The following is a 26,660-nucleotide window of genomic DNA, read 5'->3' as shown; positions in this document are numbered from 1 at the left end:
TGATTCCGTCTATACCTCCTGCTGCCTTGAGAAAATGGGCAGCATAATCAAAGACACCTCCCACCTGGGCTATTCTCTTCAAACCTCTTCCATCGTTTGAGAACATACACCAATAAACGTTTGAGAACATACACCAATAAATTCAAAAACAGCTTCTTCCCTGCTGTTACCAGACACCTAAATAACCTGGGTCTGAACTGATCTTATGAACAGAACTGACCTTTCTAATAAATCTTTATTGTCCCAAGTAGTCGCCTAGTCGCCACATTCCAGCGCCTGTTCGGGTACTCAGAGGGAGAATTCAGAATGTCCAATTCACCTAACAAGCACGTCTTTCAGGACTTGTGGGAGGAAACCCACGCAGACATGGGGAGAATATGCAGACTCCGCACAGTGACCCAAGCTGGGAATCGAACCTGGGACCCTGGCACTGTGAAGCAACAGTGCTACCCACTGTGCTACCATGCAATTCTATCTACGCACCTTCTCTACAGTTGTAGCACTATATACTTTATCCGCTGTCTATGTTTATGCATTTTCATTATGTATCCTCATGTATTTGTCATATATTTTCTGTTTTTATGTATGGAGCGGTGTGCCTGGACTGTATGCACAACAACACTTTTCACTGTACCTCGGCACAAGTGACAATAAATCTACGTCTAAAATCCCCCAAATCCCAGCTTCTGCGCCTGTGGAGGTTGGAGGCCTTGGCAGGTTGACTGAATTTGTCCCAGTGCGATTCACTAGCATTAGTTAATTCGTTGGAAGCACCTGGAGCAAATGCAGAGAGTCGCTTTAAAAGTAACGCATTGGTTTATTTACATCTCTGATCCTCATCCTGGCTGGTAGGAGTGGGAGCGTTGTTCCTCTTCCCTGCAGGGAGGAATGAAGTGAAAAATGAAATGAAAATCACTTATTGTCACGAGTAGGCTTCAATGAAGTTACTGTGAAAAGCCCCTAGTCGCCACATTCCAGCGAGGCTGGTACAGGAATCGAACCATGCTGCTGGCCTGCTTGGTCTGCTTCAAAAGCCAGTGATTTAGCCAAGTGAGCTAAACCAGCCCCTGGGTGTTGTGGAGATGCCAGCGTTGGACTGGGGTGAGCACAGGGCCTGAGGAAGGAGCTGCGCTCCGAAAGCTAGTGATTTGAAACAAACCTGTTCAACTTTAACCTGGTGTTGTAAGACTTCTTACTCTGCTGGGAGGAGTGAGAGCGCTGTTCCCCGTCCCCGCTGGGAGGAGAGAGGACGCTGTTCCTCCTCCCCGCTGGGAGGAATGGGGGCGCTGTTCCTCACCCCGGCCGGGAGGAGATCAGGTGCGGCCATCTTGCCGCCGCTGCTCCTCGGTGACTCCTCCTCCTGTCCTGGGTGGTTGACGGTGTGGAGCTAGAGCGCGGCCATGGCGCTGTACAACTTCAAGAAGATCACGGTGGTGCCGACTGCCAAGGTGCGTCCTTGCGGCTCGGGGCTGGGCGGTTGTTTGATAGATTCGGCTATTCCGATCATCAGCACTGGAGGCTTGTCTTGGCGGCTGCTCGGCCGGGAGTGCCTGGGCGGTAGGCCCGGGGACACGTGTCTGCCCCTCAGTCCCTGAGTCCAGTGCGGGGGGGGGGGGGGGTTCAGGTTATTATTAATATGTTCAATTGTGAGGCCCCCTTCGTCGAAAAATAGTCTTTGCAAACTGTTAGCGGTCTTCATCGGGATATTTAAAGTGTAACCGTTTTATATATCCCAGTGCTGATTGATGGTCGTGGATCATGTATTTAATTCTCAGAATAGCTCCATTCTCCTTGTTAATTACCCTTCAGTTCCGCTCTCCGGTAAAAGGAAAGCTCCAGGTGTGGAAGGGCGATGAAGGGTTGTCACAGGCTCCTGCTCAGCTGTTTAAATCTCTTCCTCCTCAGATCGTTGTGGTAATCTTCAGTTTCCAGCCGTACTGAGATTTGCACTGCTAAGCCTGACCGAATGAGTTTAGTTTAATCAGCTGCCAATCAATTGGCAAAATTATATATTCCAGGAAGCAAATTCAATTTTGTTCCACCCTTTTTTCTCATTTTCGAAATTTGACACCGGGTGGTTGTTTTTTCCCCTGGTTGGGGAAGTTAGACCACAGAGGCCACAACCTTGCGGGAAAGTGGAGTTGAAACAGAAGATCAGCGAAGATTGTGTTGAATGGCAGAGTAGGCTCAGCCGGCCTTATGGTCCTCTTTCTTAAGTTCTTACATCTTAATTCTTGAGGTTTGGTGAAAAACCTGTGTTTGGACTCATCAAAGATTCACTGTCTCAGGGGTAATTTTTTTTTACATAGAATTTACAGTGCATAAGGAGGCCATTCGGCCCATCGAGTCTGCACCGGCTCTTGGAAAGGGCACCCTACGCCCTACCCAAGGTCAACACCTCCACCCTATCCCCATAACCCAGTAACCCCACCCAACACTAAGGGCAATTTTGGACACAAGGGCAATTTATCACGGCCAATCCACCTAACCTGCACATCTTTGGACTGTGGGAGGAAACCGGAGCACACCGGAGGAAACCCACGCACACACGGGGAGGATGTGCAGACTCCGCACAGACAGTGACCCAAGCCGGAATCGAACCTGGGACCCTGGAGCTGTGAAGCGATTGTGCTATCCACAATGCTACCGTGCTGCCTTGCACGGCAATGATTTGCACTTCCCTGAAAAGAGACGTCAAAGTCATATGTTTAATGCATTTCTCAAGTTGTTTATTCAACCCAGTTATTCAGAAAAAAAACTAATGCTAAATTGTTTAATTCATAACTCTTTCATTATTATAACATCCAAAATGAGTCCAGTGATCATAAGACTAAGAAAAGTATTGATGTCACAACTACCTTATGGCTAGCTAATTTTCAGGTGTATATTTTTATATTTAAGAGGCAACTTACTATAGTTATGTAAATGATGTTTGCACCGTTCGTATTCTAGTGAAACAACAGTATTAGTTATGTCCAGACTGCTAAAAAGGTTGACTAAATGTGAATTCTACTTTATTTTTGGAAATTTTGATTCAGTGACAACTTCCACGATCATAGGCACTGTATATAGTTTGTAACTTCGGCTAGGGTCACTCATTACTGTGTTTCAGGGATGAAAACCTGAGTGGCGAGTTTCAAACCTGGATTTTCAGAAACAGGAGACGTTAGGTGGTTGGCAGCTAGTAGGAATAGACTCAATGGCAGGAGATCTTGGGGACACGTTTAGATAGATGTTGGATTAGATTTACAGTCCAGACAGAACGTTCCACGCATGAATAGGACATACAATAAATACGCAATGTAAATACATAGACGCAGACATCGGGTGAAGCATATGGTGTAGTACTAAGTAGAGAAGACGTCTGAAGAGATCAGTTCAGTCCATAAGAGCCTATTCCTACTAGCTGCCAACTACCTACTCCGCCATTCAATACAATCTTCGCTGATCTTCTATTTCAACTCCACTTTCAGGAATCTGGTAACAGCAGGGAAGAAGCTGTTTTTGAACCTGTTAGTGCATGTTCTCAGATTTTTGTATTTCCTGCCTGATGGAAGAGGTTGGAATAGAGAATAACCCGGGTGTGAGGGGTCTTTGATTATGCAGGCTTTCCCAAGGCAGGAGGAGGATGATGGGAGATACAAGAGAAACTGGAGAAATACTTTCATTCAACACCCTCTGTAAACTTCAGTTCATCCAAAATTTTGAGACAGTGCCCTTTACCAAGATTTGCACTCTCATGACCCCGGTTTTTGTTGGCCTAGACAATAGGCTCTGTCACAGCAGATTAACTTCAGCATTCCCATCTTCGTGTTTAAAACCAGCTATCTCTGTAACCTCCGAAAGACTGCATTTATTTATGCTGCAGTAGCATAGAGTTCCTAAAGTGCAGAAGGTATAGAGTATGCACCAACCCTCCAAAAGAGCACGCTACCTCGACACACACACACTCTACCTCAACCTGTGCATTTTCATGGCTAATCCACCTAACCTGCACATCTTTGGACTGTGGGACAGTCCATGGTTTTCCATGCTGCATTTGAAATGAAAAATTAAATAAAAATCGCTTATTGTCACAAGCAGGCTTCAAATGAAGTTACTGTGAAAAGCCCCCAGTAGCCACATTCCGGCACCTGTTGGGGGAGGCTGGTACGGGAATTGAACCCGCGCTGCTGGCCTGTCATGGTCTGCTTTAAAAGCCAGCTAGTTAGCCATGTGCTAAACCAGCCCATTTCCAATTCCAGCTGAACATGCCAGTATTAGGTGATTTTCCACTCCCGTTTAAAACTTATCAGATGAACTGCCAAGAGAAGGCTCCCAATACAAAACATACAGTATTAGCTGATGTGAAAGGCTATAGCACACATTGCAGGTTGTTTTCATGTTGTTTAAGATGTAAAGTTTACATTGGAGTTAGGAATCCAACGGTGTTGGCGGATTTCTAGATGAACTGCATCAGTAATTTCCCAAAATATTATTAATGTGATGATTTCAAGGTCTAGCATATACATTGGCCTGGTCAAATGTTTCTGCTTTTTGATTTAGGATTTCATCGACTTAACATTGTCAAAAACCCAACGGAAGACACCAACTGTGATTCACAAAAACTATCAAATCAACCCGAATTCGTCACTTCTATATGCGAAAGATAAAGTTTACTCAGCAAAACTATCACGATCGTCTCAGCATGATTCTGACTGATTTCCCAAAACTCGATGTAAGTCGTTGCTTTGTGGTTGCTTCAAAATAATGCTGAATGTCATATTTTGCATCAAATAAATGTAACTTCAATTCTTTATGCTTAAATATATCAAGTTAATGCTTATGGGATTGATGTGTTTATAGCTTTTCATTCATAGAATCATAGAATCCCTACAGGGCAGAAGGAGGCATTTGGCCCATCGAGTCTTCATTGACCCTTCAAAACAGCACCCTACCTCGGCCCAATTTCCCACCCTATCCTCGTAACCCCACCCAATCTTTGGACACGGAGCGGTAATTTATTGTGGCCAATCCACCTAACCTGCACATCTTTGGACTGTGAGAGGAAACCAGAGCACGCGAGGGAAACCCACGCAGACACGGAGAGAATGCAATCTCTACATAGTCATCCGAGGCCGGAATCGGACCCGAGTCCCTGGGAGACAGCAGTGCTAACCACTGAGCCACCATGCCACCCCATCCGTAAACTTGCTAACTGGCTGATGAGGTCCATGTCGATCTTTAATATAAAATGGAGTGCAATTCTGCTGCCAATTTTTAACATTCTTTTGTTCAATATAGTCAAAATATTTTGCAGATGTGAGTACAGTTAATCTAGTGCCAGCACAGGTGTGATGGGCCAAATACTGTAGCTTTCTCGGATTCTAATTAAACAAGAGTTTATTTTAATTCTATTGACTAAACAGTTATTTCCTGTTTAAATAATTTTTGCTGTAAGTCTTGACTACAGTGTTTACTCTGCAGTTTGCATACTTGATGATTTCCACCAGAACACAACTGATTCCAATGTTTTGTTTCAAACAAAGTAAATGTCATTGCCCTGTCGGTTGCTGACCTGAAATTTGGTGCTGTTTTTGCAGCCCCGACAATACTGGCCTGGCTATCCAGCCCACGTGCAGAGCTGACCTCCAGGATTTGTGTCAAAATTGGGTCCAAGTACCCGCATGTGTTAAATGCTCAATGTCAATATAGTGTGCTTGGATACTATACAAGATTTTTAGCATTAAAGATTTTGATTCTCTTTACAAAACGTTAAAATTACAGGCGAGGCAGCGGCATAGTGCTATATGTTACTTGAGGAGTAATCCAGAGACCCAGGCTAATGCTCTAGCGACCAGAGTTCAAATCCCACCAGGGCAGATGGTGAAACCTGAATTCAGGAAAAATAAAAGTCCAATGCACATGGAACCATCCTATCTGGTTCGCTAATATCCTTGAGGGAAGGAAATCTGTGTGACTCCAACAAGCCACTCAGTTGCGGGGCAATTGGGAATGGCCAATAAATGCTGGCCCAACCACTGATGCCCACATCCCATGAATTATTTTTTTTAAAATGTGAATGGTAACTTATATATCCAATGGACAATATGTCAGGCTGATGTCCGTGAATTGGGAATGCTTGGTCATGGCAAAAGTGAGAATATCATTTTCAACTTAAAGATCTTCAATAAAACTACTGGATAATAGCAATGACTGAAAATTCCACTATTTCAAAGCATAATTTGTCAAATAATGCCAATTGAATCTTGCTTTGAAATAATCTGTTTTGAAAAATTGAAGTGTTATAATATGTTGGAAATGAATTGCACTTTGAAGAATAGTCAAACTTGTTTTTTTGTAGGACATCCACCCCTTTTATGCTGATTTGATGAATGTGTTGTACGACAAAGATCACTACAAGCTGGCATTAGGGCAGATTAACATTGCAAAAAACCTCATTGACAGGTAAGAGTTAGATTCATTTCTGATTATGATGAACGCTTGTAATCTAAAATAGTTGGATTGCTGTAATAAGTAGCAAAGACCGGGACAAAATCACATGTAGTATATAAGGGTGCTGGGCTTCAATCTTGAGCATGCAAGTTTAATTCCTTGAGTCAGGTGTGACACTTGAAATCTCTGCTTTAGATCAGATGTCCCATGTTTGTCTACAAACATGTTCCAAAATTTATTTGGTTGCATCCGTGATGTGATTGTGCCCTGCTTTATATTTTACCCCGTCAGCCTTCCAAAGTAAGCCAATTGAAAACCTGGCTTTTTGGACATAAGAACTAGGAGCAGGAGTAGGCCATCTGGCCCCTCGAGCCTGCTCCGCCATTGAATGGGATCATGGCTGATATTTTGTGGACTCAGCTCCACTTTCCGGCCCCGAACACCATAACTCGTAATCCCTTTATTCTTCAAAAAACAATCTATCTTTATCTTAAAAATATTTAATGAAGGAGCCTCAACTGCTTCACTGGGCAAGGAATTCCATAGATTCACAACCCTTTGGGTGAAGAAGTTCCTCCTAAACTCAGGCCTAAATCTACTTCCCCTTATTTTGAGGCTATGCCCCCTAGTTCTGCTTTCACCCGCCAGTGGAAACAACCTATCCGCATCTATCCTATCTATTCCCTTCATAATTTTCTAAGTTTCTATAAGATCCCCCCCATATCCTTCTAAATTCCAACGAGTACAGTCCCAGTCTACTCAACCTCTCCTCGTAATCCAACCCCTTCAGATCTGGGATTAACCTTGTGAATCTCCTCTGCACACCCTCCAGCGCCAGTACGTCCTTTCTCAGGTAAGGAGGCCAAAACTGAACTCCAGGTGTGGCCTCACTAACACTTTATACAATTGTAGCATAACCTCCCTAGTCTTAAACTCCATCCCTCTAGCAATGAAGGACAAAATTCCATTTGCTGCCTTAATCACCTGTTGCACCTGTAAACCAACTTTTTGTGACTCATGCACTAGCACACCCAGGTCTCTCTGCACAGCAGCATGTTTTAATATTTTATCATTTAAATAATAATCCCTTTTGCTGTTATTCCTACCAAAATGGATAACCTCACATTTGTCAACATTGTATTCCATCTGCCAGACCCTAGCCCATTCACTTAACCGATCCAAATCCCTCTGCAGACTTCCGATATCCTCTGCACTTTTTGCTTTACCACTCATCTTAGTGTCATCTGCAAACTTGGACACATTGCCTTGGTCCCCAACTCCAAATCATCTATGTAAATTGTGAACAATTGTGGGACCAACACTGATCCCTGAGGGACACCACTAGCTACTGATTGCCAACCAGAGAAACACCCATTAATCCCCACTCTTTGCTTTCTATCAATTAATCGATTCTCTATCCATGCTGCTACTATACCCTTAATGCCATGCATCTTTATCTTATGCAGAAACCTTTTGTGTGGCACATGTTAAAGGCTTTCTGGAAATCCAGATGTACCACCTCCATTGGCTCCCCGTTATCTACCGCACTGGTAATGTCCTCAAAAAATTCCACTAAATTAGTTAGGCACGACCTGCCCTTTATGAACCCATGCTGCATCTGCCCAATGGGACAATTTCCATCCAGATGCCTTGCTATTTCTTCCTTGATGATAGATTCCAGCATCTTCCCTACTACCGAAGTTAAGCTCACTGGCCTATAATTACCCGCTTTCTGCCTACCACCTCTTTAAAACAGTGGTGTCACGTTTGCTAATTTCCCAATCCGCTGGGACCACCCCAGAGTCTAGTGAATTTTGGTAAATTATCACTAGTGCATTTGCAATTTCCCTAGCCATCTCTTTTAGCACTCTGGGATACATTCCAACAGGGCCAGGAGACTTGTCTGCCTTTAGCCCCATTAGCTTGCCCATCACTACCTCCTTAGTGATAGCAATCATCTCAAGGTCCTCACCTGTCATAGCCTCATTTCTGTCAGTCACTGGCATGTTATTTGTGTCTTCCACTGTGAAGACCGACCCAAAAAAACCTGTTCAATTCCTCAGCCTTTTCCTCATCTCCCATTATTAAATCTCCCTTCTCATCCTCGAAAGGACCAATATTTACCTTAGCCACTCTTTTTTGTTTGTTATATTTGTAGAAACTTTTACTATCTGTTTTTATATTCTGAGAAAGTTTACTCTCCTAATCTATCTTACTCTTCTTTATAGCTTTTTTAGTAGCTTCCTGTTGCCCCCTAAAGATTTCCCAGTCCTCCAGTCTCCCACTAATCTTTGCCACTTTGTATGCTTTTTCCTTCGATTTGAAACTTGCGCCTCCCTCCAAAGTGAACTGTAGGAACCAACAGAAGACAATACAAGTTGGTACTAGATAGTGTAGTTGGGCTATCTTGGGTTTGGTAGAAAAAACAAGTATAAAAATAGCATCAATAAAAGTTCTGTAACAGAGTCATTTGGACTCAAAACTCTAACTCTGTTTCTCTCCAGTGATGCTGCCAGACCTGCTGAGTTTATCCAACATTTTTGGTTTTTATATTGTACTAAAAAACATAGTAAATACACACGGGATGTCTCAGCATCCACAATTGACAAAATTATTAAATAGTTATTTTAACAGTTTGTTTTGTTAACTACTCAGCCTTTGGATGAGTAGCTATGTGGCAGTCCTCATGTTTGTGTTGCTATTGCAAAATCTGAAAACAACATCCAGTGGGTTGTTAATTTAACTGGCCCAGGTTTGAGATTCTGTAACCAACTAATTGCAATAGGAAGTTCTATTACATGAAAGGTGTTATCTTATACAAGCTGTTGCAAGCGATGGAGTAATGCAAATGTTTTTAAATCTGTCAATTTGTTGCTCCATGATTAAATGAATTGTATCAGCGATGAACATCTGAGATTAGATCTGCTAAAGATTGCATTTATCCCATTTCTGATATTTTTCTTAAGAGTTGCTTTCAGAATATTATTAATCTATGTTTGGTCGGACCTAAATAAAAATCTAATTTTCAACTAGTGTTGCTAAGGACTATGTACGCTTGATGAAATATGGCGATTCTCTGTACCGATGCAAGCAGTTGAAGCGTGCGGCTCTGGGACGCATGTGTACCATTCTCAAACGACAGAAACAAAGTTTGGAGTATTTGGAACAAGGTAAGTGACAGACTTTCAGATACTCATTTATTAGGGTTCAAGAGAATTTTGTCAGAGATTTTTCAGTGCCTCAAAATCCGTGGAATCTGTATCTCAACACTTCCTTCTCTTTCAGTGCGGCAACATCTTTCTCGTCTGCCATCTATTGATCCCAACACGAGAACTTTGTTACTCTGTGGATACCCTAATGTTGGAAAATCCAGCTTTATTAACAAGGTACTTTTTTATTAAAAGGGTGAATAACAAATATAACTTTTAATGTGTTAATTAAATATTTTGTGACAGTCATTCTGAAGCTGCACTGGTATTCTGACAAGTTAGTTTTTTCATTTGTTCAGTACAATAAAAAATGTTATCTTAGGGATGGTTTAATGCCAATGAACTTTATATCTAGCTTGTAGTCAAGCTTTTGATCCAAAAACGGTAGCTTTAATCATTGTTATAATAAAAATGTGCATTTGCTGTTGGACATCATTGAGGAGGAGTGTCAACTACTAATTCTTGTGTTAGTAATAATAATCTCTTATTGTCACAAGTAGGCTTTAATGAAGTTACTTTGAAAAGTCCCCAGTCACCACATTCCGGCGCTTGTTCAGGGAGGCCGGTATTGGAATTGAACCCACGCTGCTGGCATTAGCTAGCATTAACTCCCATTGGTCTCATTCTACCCTACCTCTTCATTCCTCTCTAGTGTATGACTAAGCATGCAAGCTTTTCCTCCTTTGGTTTGTCAGTTGTAAGTTTTTTTTTTTGCGGCATTTCAATCCAAGTCAGAAGGCTGTGTGTTCATATTCTATTCCTGGACTTGAGCAGGTTTATTTGGGTTGGCTCTTCAATGTAGTATTGAGGGTGTATTATGTTAGGCAGATGGGTTGTTTTATGGATAGGTTGTTAAACCAGGCTTCCATCTGCCTCTTCAGGCAGACTTAAAAGGTCTCATGAAGAAGGGCTTCTACCAAGTTCTACCAAATTGCCCCAATTAACAAACCACCATAAAAATGAAGTAACTGGACATTACTCTCATTTACTGTTTGTGGGACGATGACTGTCATGTTTTCTAACCAAAATCTAACTGCGCCTCAAAATAACTTCATTTTTATCAAGATCTCAGGCCATCTCTGAGGCACTGAACCAAATATGAGTTTTTTATTGGCATGTACCTTCATGTTTTTATATTTCAGGGTGTTGTATTTAAACTTACGGATATATTAATTAAATTGATTTTTAATTACAGATTACTCGGGCAGATGTTGAAGTACAACCGTATGCTTTTACCACAAAGTCATTGTTTGTGGGACATATGGATTACAAGTACTTGCGCTGGCAGGTTCGTATTTACAAATTTTAAAAATACATAAAATATTTTACGTTATGAACAATTACATGTAGCATAAAATCCGAATGTGCCTAATGTTCTTTAGAAGTGTGCTGTGAAACTTCAAATATGCATGTGTGGTTGACTCCATTAACCTTTTTGGCAAATGGAAAGCATTAAGATGTTTTCCCTGACCTCATGGAGTCGGGATCTAGAAAGCTGTCAATCTATAGAGAAACAATGACCCTCTAATTGACATTTGGCTGTGGCTCTTTATAGCAAATAGACCATGTGGCCTTAAAGGGACAGAACTCTGCTTTAATTTCAGCATAATTTTAACAGTTTGAACGTGGGAAAATAACAACACAATAACACAGAAAAACGACTAACACCATGAATATTTGAAGACTAACATTTCCCAGGTTTATAAATGTATTGGAACAGTTACATCAAAGGAAAGAGAAAATCAAATGTGAAAATATTCAACTGGAAGAGGCCTGATTTCGGTTCATTAAAAGTCCATGTGGCCCAGCTGGTTGGAATGAAAGATTGGCAGGTTAAAATGGTTAATATGTAATGGGAGGACAGCAAAGTGGAGATATCTCGGGTTCAAACAAGATTTCAAAAGCTGGGAAAGGAATGGCATCCACAACTGTAGCTACCCGGAACAATAAGCTATGGAGCTTAAAATGAGGGAGCCACTGCTCAAAAATAAAGAATAAATGAAGAGAATTAAGAAAGGAATGTGTGGGGACTGAGTGTATGAGAAATAGATTACTGGATAACATAAAAAATTAATTTTTGGTTCCCCTTTTTAACGTATAAATAGGTAAAAGGGTAGTCAAAGGAAGATAGACTTATGAGGGACCAAAAAGATAATCTTGTGGGATAGCAGGCATGGCTGAGAACTAATTAAGGGAATTTTTGCCTTTAAAAGAAAATTTCACGTGATTTGAGTGTTGCTAATAAGGCTAGCATTTGTTGCCCATCCCTAAATTGGCTTGAGAGCAATTAGAAGTCCAACCGTGTTGCTATGGCGGTGGATCTGGAGTCGCAGATAGGTAAGGGCAGCTAAAATCCCTAAGGGATGTTTTCTTCGCAATAATATTTCAAAGCCATCATTACTTTTTTTTTAAAATAATTTTTATTGAAAGAGTTTTTTCCATACAGACATTTACCCCTACTAATTTTTAAATTATTTACAACACAATCCCTCTAGGCAAAATACCTCCCTCGCCCGCCCTCTCGCGCGCACCAGTCTCCCCCCCCCCCCCCCCAGCAACAACTTAACAAACAAGGCAGCCTACAGTTTTCAGACAATGAGCAGCGAGCAGACTTGCCCGCGTTACAGTCGTGCATGTCCCCCCACGACCATTGCTGCCCCCCCCCCCCCCCCCCCCGGGTTGCTGCTGCCACGACCCCGAACGCCTATCTCTGATCTAAAAAGTCAAGGAAAGGTTGCCACCGCCTGGAGAATCCCTGTACCGACCCTCTCAGGGCAAATTTGATCCTTTCTAGCTGAATATAGCTAGCCATATCGTTAATCCAAGTTTCAACGCTTGGAGGCCTCGCGTCCTTCCATTGAATTAATATCCTTCGTCGAGCCACTAGGGACGCAAAGGCCAGTATTCCGGCCTCCCTAGCCTCCTGTACCCCCGGTTCTACCCCGACCCCAAAGATCGCAAGCCCCCATCCTGGTTTGACCCTGGACCCCACCACCTTCGACACCGTCCTTGCCACCCCCTTCCAGAACCCTTCCAGCACCGGACATGCCCAGAACATATGCACATGGTTCGCTGGGCTTCCCCGACATCTGACACACCTGTCCTCACCCCCAAAGAACCGGCTCATCCTTGTCCCCGTCATGTGAGCTCTATGCAGCACCTTAAATTGAATGAGGCTCAGCCTCGCACACGAGGAGGAAGAATTGACCTTCTCCAGTGCATCCGCCCACGTCCCGTCTTCTATCTGCTCTCCCAGCTCCCCTTCCCACTTGGCTTTCAGCTCCTCCCCCGATGCTTCCTCCGCCTCCTGCATTATCTTGTAGATGTCCGATATCCTCCCCCCCTCCGACCCAGACCCCCGAGAGCACCCTATCACTCGCCCCCTTACTGGGGAGCAGGGGGAACCCCTCCACCTGCCGCCTAGCAAATGCCTTCACTTGTAAATATCTGAACATGTTTCCCGGGGGGAGCTCAAACTTCTCCTCCAGCCCTCCCAGGCTCGCAAACCTCCCCTCTATAAACAGGTCCTTCAGCTGCCGTATGCCCACCCTGTACCAGCTCTGAAATCCCCCGTCGATGTTCCCCGGGATGAATCTATGGTTCCCTCTTATTGGCGCCGCCAACAGACCTCCCTTTTCCCCCCTGTGTCGCCTCCACTGCCCCCATATCTTGAGGGTGGCCGCCACCACCGGGCTCGTGGTGTACCTCGTGGGGGGGAGCGGCCATGGTGCCGTTACTAGGGCTCCCAGGCTTGTGTTGCCACAGGACGCCCTCTCCATTCGTTTCCAAGCTGCCCCCTCCCCTTCCATCATCCACTTGCGCACCATCGACACATTTGCCGCCCAGTAATACCCCGAGAGATTGGGTAGTGCCAGCCCTCCACTGCCCCTACTCCGCTCCAAAAAGACCCTCCTCACCCTTGGGGTGCCGCGCGCCCACACGTAGCTCATGATGCTACTCGTCACCTTTTTGAAGAAGGCCCTAGGGAGGAAGATGGGCAAGCACTGAAATAAAAACAAGAACCTTGGGAGGACCGTCATTTTGATTGACTGCACCCTCCCCGCCAGCGACAGCGGTACCATGTCCCACCTCTTAAATTCCTCCTCCATCTGTTCCACCAGCCTGGAAAAGTTCAACTTGTGGAGGGTCCCCCAGTTCCTTGCCACCTGCACCCCTAAGTACCTAAAGCTCTTTCCTGCTCGCTTGAAGGGGAGTCCCCCAATTCCCTCTCCCTGGTCCCCCGGGTGTATCACAAAAACCTCACTTTTGCCCAAATTTAGTTTGTACCCCGAAAAGTCCCCAAACTCTGCTAATAGTTCCATTATCTCCGGCATTCCCCCTTCTGGGTCTGCCACGTACAGCAGTAGATCATCCGCATACAGCGATACCCGATGTTCCTCCCCTCCCCATGTCAGTCCTCTCCCAAAGCCATCATTACTGAGACTAGCTTTCATTTACAGATTTTTGTTAAATTAATAAATTGAACTTAAATTCAACCAGCTGCTGTGGTTGGACTTGAACCCTTGTTCCGAGAGCATTAGCCTGGGCTTCTGGAGTTACCAGTGTTACCACTATGCAACCGTCTTCCCAATCTCACCACAAAGGAGAAGGTGGAAGAGAAATTCAACAGGGTAAAATTGGGACTTCCGGTGGCGGCCATGGAGGAGTAGGTCACACATTTGATAGGTCCCGCCTGTGACAGACTTTTGGATCTTTTTCTCCGTTTTTTTCCGGATTGTATTGGATAAATCGGTGAAGAGTGAGACAGTGAGGAGAAATCCCCCTCCAGTGTATGGAGAATTGGACCAGAAGTGGCCGTGTGAGAAGACAAAGTCCGACCAGGAAGACGCGAGCAGAGCTGGCAACGCGAGAAAACATGGCGGAGAAGCAGGGCTGTGGGGAAATGGCATAGTGGTTGATGGAGCAGCTGCGAAGTTTTTGAAGATTGCTTTGCCAAGTTTAAGAAGGACACGCTGGACCCGATCAAGGCTTGATTGATCAGGTGGTGCAGAATCCAGAAACCCACGGACGTGCATTCCAGGAGAAAAAGGTGTCCAAGCACGAGGAATACATAACCGTGCTGGAGACCAAGGTGGAGATGATGAATGACCACCAGAAAAGAATACAGGAGAAGCTGGAGGACCTGGAGAACAGGTTCAGGAGGCAGAATCTGAGAATTGTCAGCCTCCCTGAAGGCAGTGAAGGATTGGATGCGAGGGCCCACATGACGAACATGCTGGAGAAGTTGATGGGGGCTGAGGCGTTCCCTCGGCCCCTGGAAGTGAATAGAGTGCACAGAGCCCTCGCGAAGAAGCCCCGAGCGAATGAGCCGCCGAGGGCGATGGTGATACGTTTACACCGATTCCTGGACAAGGAACACGATTTGTGGTGGGCCAAAAAAGAACGGAGCAGCAAGTGGGAGAATTGAGGGCTGTGCATTTATTAAGACCTGAGCGCGGATTTGACCAAGAGGCGAGCTGGATTTAATCGGACAAAAACGGTCCTCTTTAAGAAGGGGGTGAAGTTTGGGATGTTGTACCTAGCCAGTCTGTGGGTCACATATGAGGAACTGAATTTTTACTTCGAAACACCAGACGATGTATGGTCTTTCATAAAGGAAAAAAGACTGGAAGTGAACTAAAGACACTGAATCTTTGGAGAGTATTTTAGTGTTGATTTGTTGAAAATCACTTTGTCATGTGAGAGTACCTTCAAGAGATTGGTGTTTATAAATGGGTGTGTATATAAATATCTAGTGAGAGTGCCTTTAAGAAATGGTGTTTCCTACTGCAGTGATGTCAGAGCGAGTGGAGCTGGGCTGCCTGTCAGCTTTTTTCTTTCAGTTCTGAGCAGGCTGCAGGGTGTGTTTAAGGTTCGTTTTCAGAGCTGGATAGCTGCAGTCACAGCCAGAAGGTGTATGAATCTCTCTCTAATCTAAAGACTGTAAATCGAAAATCGATCCTGGTAATTTAAAACTAATAACAGTAGTGACTTTAACCTGATGTGCTTCTGGTAAAAGGTGTTTAAAGTCGTATAGATGTTAAAAGGAAAGCTTAAAGGTTTACTTAGTGTTGTCTTTAAGGGTTGTATTTGAATTGATGGTTGCTAAGATGTTCACTATGTTTTAAAAAGGTTAACTTGAGTTCATAGAATAAACATTGTTTTGTTTTTAAAAAATACTTTTCCATTTCTGCTGTACCACACCTGTAAAGTGGGCCGTGTGCTCCCCATACCACAATCTTAAAAGTTGTGGGTCAGGTGAACTCCATGATACACTTTGGAGTTCTCTAAACCCTGGTCCATAACACACTTCTGTGCTGGTTTGAATAAGTAGTGTTATAGAACAGTACACCACAGAACAGGCCCTTCGGCCCTCGATGTTGTGCCGAGCATTGTCCGAAACCAAGATCAAGTTATCCCACTCCCTGTCATTCTGGTGTGCTCCATGTGCCTATCCAATAACCGCTTGAAAGTTCCTAAAGTGTCCGACTCCACGATCACAGCAGGCAGTCCATTCCACACCCTAACCACTCTCTGAGTAAAGAACCTACCTCGGATATCCCTCCTATATCTCCCACCCTGAATCTTATAGTTATGCCCCCTTGTAACAGCTACATCGCAAACGTGAGGCTGAGATTTGCGTGGATAGTATGTTTAGAGCGGTGGTCACGCCCCATGCTAAGTCTGCACAGGCAGAAAGGGAATGGGGGACTGCCAGGCAGAGCAGAGATAGTCATTTTCCAAAACTCTTTGGACTGTAGAACTGTGCCAAAGGATTGGAAAACAGCCAATGTGGTACCCTTGTTCAAATGTGGGACTCTGCCAATGTGGTACCCTGTATTGGTGGCACAGGGATTAGCATGGAGATTAGCACTGTTGCCTCAGTGTCAGAGACCCGGATGTGGTTCCAACTCTTTCTTCCCCCCCCCACCCCCCCCCCCCCCCCCCCCCCCCCCCACCACCACCACCACCACCACCACCACCACCACACACACACACACACACACACACACACACACACACACACACACACACACAATGGAAATAGATTAGAATTGGTTGTTGAGAGAATAGCAGTGTATTTGGAAAGTCATAATCTGATCAAGAGTCAGCCTGGTTTCATGAAGGGGAAATCTGACTTGACAAATTCACTAGAACTCTTTGAGGAACAATCAGCCAGAATAGATAGAGGAGAACCAGTCGGTGTCTATTTTGATTTCCAAAAGGCATTTGACAAGGTGCCACACGAAAGGCTACTATGCAAGATAGGAGTTCATGGTGTTAGAGATAATATTCTGGCATTGATAGAGGATTGACTACGACCAATGGGCATTCACGATACACACAGGTGACACGACCACAGGGGGGGCATTACACCAACCCATATATAAAGGACACCACACACATGATCTTCCTCTTTCCAGTGGAGACAGTCAGTGAGTACAGACAGAGTTGATTTGATATCACTCCCACCACGTGGATTGTAGCAGTCTGGTTAGTCAGTCTGAGTAGCTATAGCAAGATTAACAGTAGTGTCGAACCCAAGTTATAGAAGTGTATATAGTTTAATAAACGTGTTGAAGTTATCTCCACGTCTGATCCTTCCTTTGTCGAGTGCACCACAAGGAAGCCGCTTATGCTACACCTAAAGAGCATAACAAGACATGATACCAGGAATGAACTGTATCAATCCATATAGCCATACCTCAGCGTGTAGTGACAACCAGCAACGATACCCTGGCAAGATGTTCGAGATCAGGGTTCTGCAGCAGCTCCAGTGCCACGGCGATCTCCGCGAAAACTGGCGGGCATTCCGGCAAAGGTTTGAACTCTTCCTGGTGGCAGCCGACCTACAAGACGTGGCCGATGGTGAAAAGACATAAAGGGCTGTTTCGATGGCTAAAGTTAACGTTGCCTTGCTGGGAGTTGGTTGGAGGGGAAGTGGTTTCTGTGGCTGTTTTTTCATTGTTTTTTCTGATGTTTGTTTACTGGGAATGTAATGCTTTGACTATGTTTGTCCAAGTGGTGGGGGGGAGAGGGGTCAGATCAATGTGGAGACGGACTGTTTGGTGCCATGGGTGGGAGATATCAAGTCCGCTTAGTCAGCTGACTCACGGAAGCACAGTGGGGGGCGAGCAGGTGTTAAGCTGGAGCTTGAGATGGGTGGTTGAGTTTCTAGTTTTCCTTTTTCTCACATGTCCACAAGTTATACTCTTGCACCGACTTTTTGGTTCTGAGCAGGGCGCTAATACTGGGTGCAGGGTGGTGGATACTGAGTACTCGGCAATCGCAGTGTGGGATCATGCCCCACATTGGGTGGATCTACAGGTTAGTTTGGAGAGAGGACAATGCCCACTATGGAGGCTAGATGTGGGCTTGTTAGTGGACAAAGCGATCTGTGGATGGGTGAACAAGTCCACCCAGAACTACCTGGAAACAAATGAGGGGGAGGTCTCCGCAGCGACGGTTTGGGAAACTTTGAAGGCAGTGGTCAGAGGGGAATTAATCTTGATACGGGCCCACAGAGAAAAGTCAAAATGGGCCGAGAGGGATAGGTTAGTGGAGGAGATACTCCAGGTGGACAGGAGACACTCTGAGGCCCCGGACGCGGGGCTACTGAGGGAGCGGTGGAGGTTACAGGTGGAGTTTCGGCTGTTGACTACAGGGAAAGCAGTGGAACAGTTGAGGAAGGCAAGGGAGGCGATCTACGAGTATGGGGAAAAGGCTAGCAGAATGTTAGCGCACCAGCTCAGAAAAAGGGAGGTGTCCAGGGAGATAGGGAGAGTAAAGAGTAGAGTTGGGAATACGGTCCTGGACCCAGCGGGGGTGAATGATGTGTTTAAGGACTTTTACAGCAAATTATGAGTCGGAACCCCCGGCGGGGGTGGAGGGGATGAGGCAGTTTTTGGGTCAGTTGAGATTCCAGAGGGTGGATGAGGATCTGGTGAAAGGGCTGGGAGCCCCAATTGAAATTGAGGAAATAATTGAGGGGCTGGAGGGCATGCAGTCGGGCAAGGCCCCGGGGCTGGACTGCAACCCAGTGGAATTCTATTAACGTGTTTTCAGAGATATTGAGCCCACTCTGGTGAGGGCATTTAATGAAGCAAGAGAGAAGGGAGACCTCCCCCCAACAATGTTGCAGGCCTCGATTTAATTGACCCTGAAACGGGAGAAGGGTCTGGAGCAATGCGGGTCATACAGATCAATTTCTCTACTGAATATGGACGGCAAACTGCTTGCTAAGATACTGACTACAAGGATAGAGGATTGTGTTCCGGGGATGATAGGGGAAGACCAGACGGTATTTCTAGAGGGCAGGCAACTCCAGGCCAATGTTCAAAGGCTTTTAAATGTTATTATAATGCCCTCAGAAGGAGGGGGGATGGAGGTGGTGGTAGTGATGGATGTGGAGAAGGCTTTTGATCAGGTGGAGTGGGATTACTGTGGGAGGCGATGGGAAGGTCTGGGATTGGTGAGGGCTTCATTGACTGGGTGCAGTTGCTCTATCAGGCACCATTAGCGAGTGTACGTATGAACCAAATGAGGTCGGGGTATTTTTAAACTACACCGAGGGACGAGGCAAGGATGCCCCCTCTCCCCGTTACTGTTTGCTCTGGCTATAGAGCCTTTGGCCATGGCGTTAAGAGCCTCTAGCAACAAGAAAGGGCTGGTTGGGGGGGATGGGGATGGAGCACCGGGTCTCACTTTACGCAGATGACCTGCTCTTGTATATTTTTGAATGCGGAGGAAACTCCGGTGGAGGAGCTTAAGGGCAAGTGGGAGGACGAACTAGGAGGGGAGATAGAGGCGGGTTTGTGGGCAGATGCCCTAAGAAGGTTACTCCTCATCATGTGCTAGGCTTGGCCTGATACAATTCAAGGTAGTCCACCGGGCACACATGACGGTGGCCTGGAAGAGCAACTTTTTTGGGGTAGAGGATAGGTGCGCGGGAAGCCCAGTAAGTCATGTCCACATGTTTTGGGCATTCCCGAAGCTTAGAGGGTTTTGGCAGGGTTTCGCTAAGGCAGTGTCCACGGTACTCAAAACACGGGTGGTGCCGAGTCCGGAGGTGGTGATCTTTGGAGTGTCGGAAGAGCCGGGAGTGCAGGGGGCGAAAGAGGCCGAGACTTGGCCTTTGCCTCCCTGGTAGCCCGGAGACGGATCTTATTAATGTGGAGGGACTCAAAGTCCCCGAGTGTAGAGACCTGGGTTTGTGACATGGCTGGGTTTCTCAGTCTCGAGAAAATAATGTTTGCCTGAAGAGGGTCAATGGTAGGGTTCACCCAGAGGTGGCAGCCGTTCGTCGACTTTCTCGGAGAAAATTAAAACGTCAGCAGAAGCAGAATTCCAAAGGGGGGAGGGGCGAGAGGGCCACACTTGTTTTATGGTTGGGGTGTGTGAAGATTGTGATGGGGTGGAAATGTTTATTGTACCATGTTTATGTCGATGTTATTGTTATTATAAAAACTTGCAAATAACCTAATAAAAATATTTTATAAAAAACGGTAAGATTGGATCTAGTTGGGGCACTTAAAAGGTTTTCAGCGCTCGAAGTAGATTGGTCACCTGGGTAAAACATGGAATGTCACCTTGAGTTCTGAGCGAAGTAAGGGTACAGTGAGCAAATGCACAAGCCATCATGTTCTAATACTCCTTAGATCTGGGAGCAGTGCCAGAGACTGTTCAAACAAACGGAGAGATGGACATGAGAGCAGCTACAGTACAGTTAGCCTATTGTGGGTAGTGAGGAAATTAGAGACAAAGTCTGAAACAAAAATTAATTAGATGTGTTGTAAGTGACAGCCAGAACAGATTTGCTGAAGACAAATCATGTTTGATTAATATGAGTTTTTTGAAGTAACAGAATTATTACTGCAGTTGATAATGTGTACTTTCAAAACACATTTGATGATAAATGTTTTTCTCGTGGGGTTATTAATCTGTAGAGTTCTCTTCCACGGAGATCTTGTGGGTCATTGAATATACTGTAGGCTGAGTTAGATAGATTTTTGTTTAAAGGAGTTGAGGGTTATGGAGACAGACAGGAGGAGTGGAGTTGACGCCACAGTCAGATCAGCCGTGATCTTATTGAATGCAGAGCAGATTTGAGGGGCCGAATGGCCTACTCTTCCTAATTCTTGTGATCTTGTATACAGGATCAATATTAAAATCATTGCTTTTTTGATATAAATATCCTGGATTTGGGTATATTCATGACATAATATATGTCACAAAACATGAGAATGTATTCCGCAATAAGGAAGATAGTAATAGACTTCAGGAGACCATAGACGGGTGAACGAAGCAGACACATAGAAGATGAAATGTGAATTGGTGCATTTCTTGAGCCCTCTGGATGTCCAGGAGCTTGTTAGATAAGATAAAACAAAAAGGGAAGCTTATGTGACACACCGAGAGCTGAAAGCTACTGTAATCTAAGAGGAATATAAAAAGTATAGGTGTGAAATTAAAATTAAAGAAAGGGCATGAAAAATGGTAAGTAAAATCAGGGGAACCCCAAAGATGTTTCATAAGTCCATAGGAGTGGAAGGATAGCAAAGGAAGGAAGAGGGAGAATTATAGACCAAAGGCTAACCTGTGAGTGGAGGAGGAAAGTCTATGAATGCTTCGCACATGTCTTCATAAAAGGGGGGGGGGGGGACTTTGGAAATTGTTTAATATTTTTAACACGGCAGTGACTTACTGGTAGCTATTTTCACCCTCTGAATTTTTTCCTCTGGTTGCTCGAAGAGAATGTGCACTGTATAAATTGGCGTGAAGCTGAGAATCTTTCACGGTGTCCTCCTTTCATAAAGGACCAGAATCTCATTTTGTACAAAGCAGTTTTTACACTTGTTTAACAAAATGGTTACCATTAGAGTACTTCGATTATGCTTTTATTTAGTGCCTGATATGATTGGTTTTGAAAGATAGTGTGTTGACATGGTTCAATGCTGTAGTAAATTCTCAAATGAAAAATAAACATTGAGGAAAGACTTGCACTAAAGGCGATAATTTTCCTGGATTAGGTCGTTGATACACCTGGTGTTTTGGATCATCCATTGGAGGAGCGGAATACCATTGAGATGCAGGCAATCACTGCCCTAGCTCATCTCCGTGCTGCTGTGCTATATGTGATGGACGTGTCAGAGCAGTGTGGTCACACTGTGGAGGCGCAGCTAGAGCTCTTCAGAAATATTCGGCCTCTCTTTGCCAATAAGGTAAAATCTTTGTTTCGCGCATATAAAATTAAGTTTAAACTTTTAAACTTTCTGGTTATTTCATTGATTTCATTGATCATTATTTCATTGTTGTTCAGGGGACTTGCTGTTTGCAAATTGGCTTGTCATGTTTCCTGCGATAATTAAGTAATTGGCTGTAACGTGAGCAGGACATCGCAAAGTTGTGAAAGCGCCATTTTCAATCTAGTTCTCATTTGACTTTTCACTTCATCTCATTAGATATGAAGTGCCTACATTTGGGTCAGTTTTTGTTAGAACAGAAATGCTTTGGTAGTGTTTAAATTTTGATGGTAAATAGTTCAGTAGTCGAAGGCACATAATTATGATTAAATGAAAAAGATTTAAGACTGATAACCTGATAGTGTGAGGTTGTGGGAATGCACTATCCTAATTAATGAATGTGTTAATTTCAAAATGGTTTCTTTAGTGGTTGAAGGGAAGATGTGGGCCAATAGTGCAGAGCCAGGAGATCAAATCCCACCAAGGCCCTGGGTAATTTAAATTCACTTCATCAATTAAATCTGGATTTTAAAAAGATAATAGGAGTAACAATGATCATGGAAATACTGCATTGTTATTAAAAGCCCACCTGAGTCATTGATATCTTTTAAGAAGTAAATCTATCATCCTTACCTGGTCTAGGCTGTGTGTAACTCCCAAGTATTGGCAATGTGACTGACTCTCAACTGCCCTCTGAAATGGCCCAGTGAGCCATTCAGTTCTACCAAACCATTGTGCCAAAGAATGCTGAACACCACACAGTCTGTGGTTGACATTTATAGCTAAAGGAATAGAGTATAAAGGTAAGGAAGTGTTGTTGCAACTATAAACGGCATTGGTGAGACCGCACCTGGAATATTGTGGACAGTTTTGATCCCCTTATTTGAGGAAAGATGTAATGGCATTGGAGGCAGTTCAGAGGAGGTTCACTAGATTGATTCCAGAGATGAGGGGTTTGTCGTATGAAGTGAGATTGAGCAGTTTAGGCCTATACTTTCTGGAGTTTAGAAGAATGAGGGAGGCAAATTGAGGTATATAAGATGATAAAAGGTATGGATAAAGTAGACATGGAGTGGATCTTTCCACTTATGGAGCATTCTGGAACAGGAGGTCATAGTCTCAGGATAAGGGGTAGCAAATTTTATAACAAATGAGGAGAAACTACTTCTCCCAATGGGTTGTGAATCTGGAATTCGCTACCCCAGAATGTGGTGATGCTGGGACAGTGAGTTAAGTTTAAGGAGGAGTTAGATAGATTTTTAATTGGTAATAGGTTTGAAGGGTTACAGAGAACGGACAGGACGGTGCAGTTGAAGCGACGATGAGATCAGCCATGATCAGTATTGAACGGAGGAGCAGGCTCGAGAGGCTAAATTGCCTGCTCCTGCTGCTAGTTCTTATGTTCTAAGAAATAACTATTCTGTCTGATTTCACCATCCAGCTCTTGGTCTGTCGCCCTGTAGGCAACAGCAGTTCAAACACAAATCTGGTATTCTTGATTAATAAGGGGATTTCTTGATTAATACGGAGATAAGGGGTTATGGGCAGGAGAATGGGAATTAGGAACATATGAGCAATGATCAAATGACGGAGCAGACTCGATGAGCCAAATGGCCTAATTCTGCTCCTTTTTGTTATGGTCTTACGTGGTAGTTCAAGCAGGTAGCCTGCCACCAGATTCAGGAGGGCAGTTATGGATGGTAATAAATACCTCCCTTGCCAGGGGATTCCCAGATCCTGTGGGTGAATTTTTAAAAAGTACAAATGGCTCGATCTGAATTGTAATTCTATATATAATATTTCAATCAATGTATCTGTATTGAAGAAAGTTGGTTTACTTCATTTCGCTGTCTTTAATGTTTCAGCCCCTTATTATTGTTGCAAATAAATCTGATGTGAAGAAGATAGATGAACTTACTGAAGAACAGAAGGTCAGTACCTTTTTTTGGTTGACCGTGCAAAGTGTTAAAACCAACATTTACTGCAGACTTGCATTTTCTTTTAAATAATTTTTATTGAAATTTTTTGACAAATGTATAACAACAGAACAAAAATAATAACAATAATAAACACCCCCCGGACCCGTAACAACGCATATCGCGAACCCCCCCACCCCCCCCAAACCCAATGAACAACAAAATAAATTAAAGATAAATTAAATTAACATAAACAATGCCCCCCTGAACCCCCCCCGGGTTGCTGCTGCTGCTGACCTAGTTCCCTATCGTTGAGCCAGAAAGTCGAGGAAAGGCTGCCACCGCTTAAAGAACCCTTGTACCAACCCCCTCAGGGCGAATTTGACCTTCTCCAGCTTAATGAATCCCGCCATGTCATTGATCCAGGTCTCCACGCTTGGGGGTCTCGCATCTTTCCATTGCAACGAGATCCTCCGCCAGGCTACTAGGGACGCAAAGGCCAAAACACCGGCCTCTTTCGCCTCCTGCACTCCCGGCTCCACCCCAACCCCAAATATCGCGAGTCCCCATCCTGGCTTGACCCTGGACCCTACCACCCTCGACACCGTCCTCGCCACCCCCTGCCAGAATTCCCCCAGTGCCGGGCATGCCCAAAACATATGGGCATGGCTCGCTGGGCTCCCTGAATACCTAATGCACCTGTCCTCGCCCCCAAAAAACCTGCTCATCCTCGTCCCGGACATATGAGCCCTGTGCAGTACCTTGAACTGGATGAGGCGAAGCCTTGCACATGAAGAAGAGGAGTTCACCCTCTCCAGGGCGTTCGCCCATGTCCCCCCCTCAATCTGCTCCCCCAGCTCCGCTTCCCACTTAGCCTTCAGCTCCTCTACCGACACCTCCTCCACCTCCTGCATCATCTGGTAGATGTCAGACACCTTGCAGACTTGCATTTTCATACACCAAAGCTAAATTATTTTAAATGAAGAATACTTCAGGGTATCCTTATCCTGTCCTGAGCATAAGATTATTGTAGGCCCATATTTTTTCAATATATTTAATTTTTTGTAAGGCACACACTTTACATTTGGCATCTTGATTGAAAACATTTCTCTGATAATTGTATAGCATTCTTGCGCGCCTGGGTATGCTATTGTAGTGGTTGTACTGGGCTCATAATCTAGAGAGTATGAATTCAGATTACACTGGTAGTTTGAAAATTTAAAATCCGTTTTTTAAAAGTTGAAAATTAGTAACTGGTATCAGTGTAACTGACAATAGATTGTCATAAAAATGGAACGAGTTCCTTAATGTTATTTAGGGAAGAAAACTTGCCCTTACCCTGTGTGGCCTGTGTGTGACATCTTGATTAATATGGGGATTTCTTGATTAATTAGGGGATTTCTTGATTAATATGGAGATAAAGAGTTGTGGGCAGGAGAATGGGAATGAGGAACATATGAGCCATGATCAAATGACGGAGCAGACTCGATGGTTATGGGCAGGAGAATGACTCAGACTGACAACCAGTGCATTTGCCCTCTGCAGGACCTGAGGCAATGACTTTAAAAAGTCCCTGAAAATGTTTAGGGGGTGTTGCTTGACTTTTTTTGTCGTGACTTTTGAGACTTTTTTTGAGTATTCATGAGCTGCCATCCACATTTGTGTCCAATTTCACCTTTAAACAAATGGTGCTTAATGGTAACCATCTCTTAAAGGCTGAGCTTTGATGAGTCAGGGTGTAAGATCTCATTGAATTATGGCTATTTAATCACAATTATGCTTTACCTGTTGTTGCAGAAAGTCTTTGCAGATTTTATGGCGGATGGAATTACTGTAACAGAAACAAGTACTTTGACAGAGGAGGGAATTATTAAAGTTAAAACTGAGGTCTGTTTTTTCCCCGTTCGAAGTTCTCGTTTTGTGGTATGATATTTGCATGATAATTAGCACGGTATCAATAGCAGAAAGAACAGGTCTTTTTTTAACTACAAGAATTATACAGTAATAGTTTTATTTGTAAAACTAGCCTTTTAACAATTTTGTGATGTTGGTCTGCTTATTGAAGCTCGGAGGATATTTCGATTCGGTTATAATTTTAAAAATTAGGCAGCACGGTGGCCTAGTGGTTAGCACAACCGCCTCACGGCGCTGAGGTCCCAGGTTCGATCCCGGCTCTGGGTCACTGTCCGTGTGGAGTTTGCACATTCTCCACGTGTCTGCGTGGGTTTCGCCCCCACAACCCAAAAATGTGCAGAGTAGGTGGATTGGCCACGCTAAATTGCCCCTTAATTGGAAAAAAAAATTGGGTAATTAAATTTATTTTTAAAAAAAATTTTTTTAAATTAATTTTTTCAATTAAGGGGCAATTTAGCGCGGCCAATCCACCTCCCCTGCACATCTTTGGCTTGTGGGTGTGAGACCCACGCAGACACTGGGAGAATGTGCAAACTCCACACGGACAGTGACCCAGAGCCGGGATCGAACCCCGGTCCTTGCTAACCACTGCACCTCCATGCTGCCCTCGACTCAGTTATAATTGATCTTGTTCTGGTTCGCCTTCTCCATGGACCCGGCCTTCTCCATGCTACCGTCTAAAGGAAGTGCTTGAGCTGGAGACTTGCTACCTCCTTTGCTCGGAGTAGGGTGAAGTGACCTGAGAGGAGAGGGAAGGTGGAGCTGTTAAACTTGCAAACCGGGTGGATGGAAGCAGCAAGATTCCAAATGAAATTGCAAGAAACTATTTCAGGAGTTGTTTTTTTTCATTTTCAGTTAACTTCTCAAACTGAGGGCAGCACGGTGGCCTAGTGGTTAGCACAACCGCCTCACGGCGCTGATGTCCCAGGTTCGATCCCGGCTCT

General features: G+C 44.4%; 1 protein-coding gene across 1 annotated transcript in view; it reads left to right on the top strand.

The window, feature by feature from the left end:
• Positions 1–1,353: 1,353 nt before the first annotated feature.
• gtpbp4 (GTP binding protein 4) overlaps positions 1,354–26,660 on the top strand; it is a 45,687-nt gene continuing 20,380 nt past the window's right edge. Inside the window, 10 exon segments of the mRNA XM_038798333.1 lie at positions 1,354–1,448; positions 4,546–4,620; positions 4,622–4,717; positions 6,344–6,447; positions 9,469–9,605; positions 9,721–9,821; positions 10,840–10,932; positions 21,674–21,865; positions 23,752–23,817; positions 25,600–25,689. Coding sequence (XP_038654261.1) covers positions 1,401–1,448; positions 4,546–4,620; positions 4,622–4,717; positions 6,344–6,447; positions 9,469–9,605; positions 9,721–9,821; positions 10,840–10,932; positions 21,674–21,865; positions 23,752–23,817; positions 25,600–25,689 — 1,002 coding nt within the window. The 5' untranslated portion in view covers positions 1,354–1,400.

Source organism: Scyliorhinus canicula, chromosome 5, assembly GCF_902713615.1.
Source record: "Scyliorhinus canicula chromosome 5, sScyCan1.1, whole genome shotgun sequence".
NCBI lineage: Eukaryota > Metazoa > Chordata > Chondrichthyes > Carcharhiniformes > Scyliorhinidae > Scyliorhinus > Scyliorhinus canicula.
The sequence above is the reverse complement of the archived record's forward strand: the minus strand, read 5'-3'. Positions and strand labels throughout refer to the sequence as shown.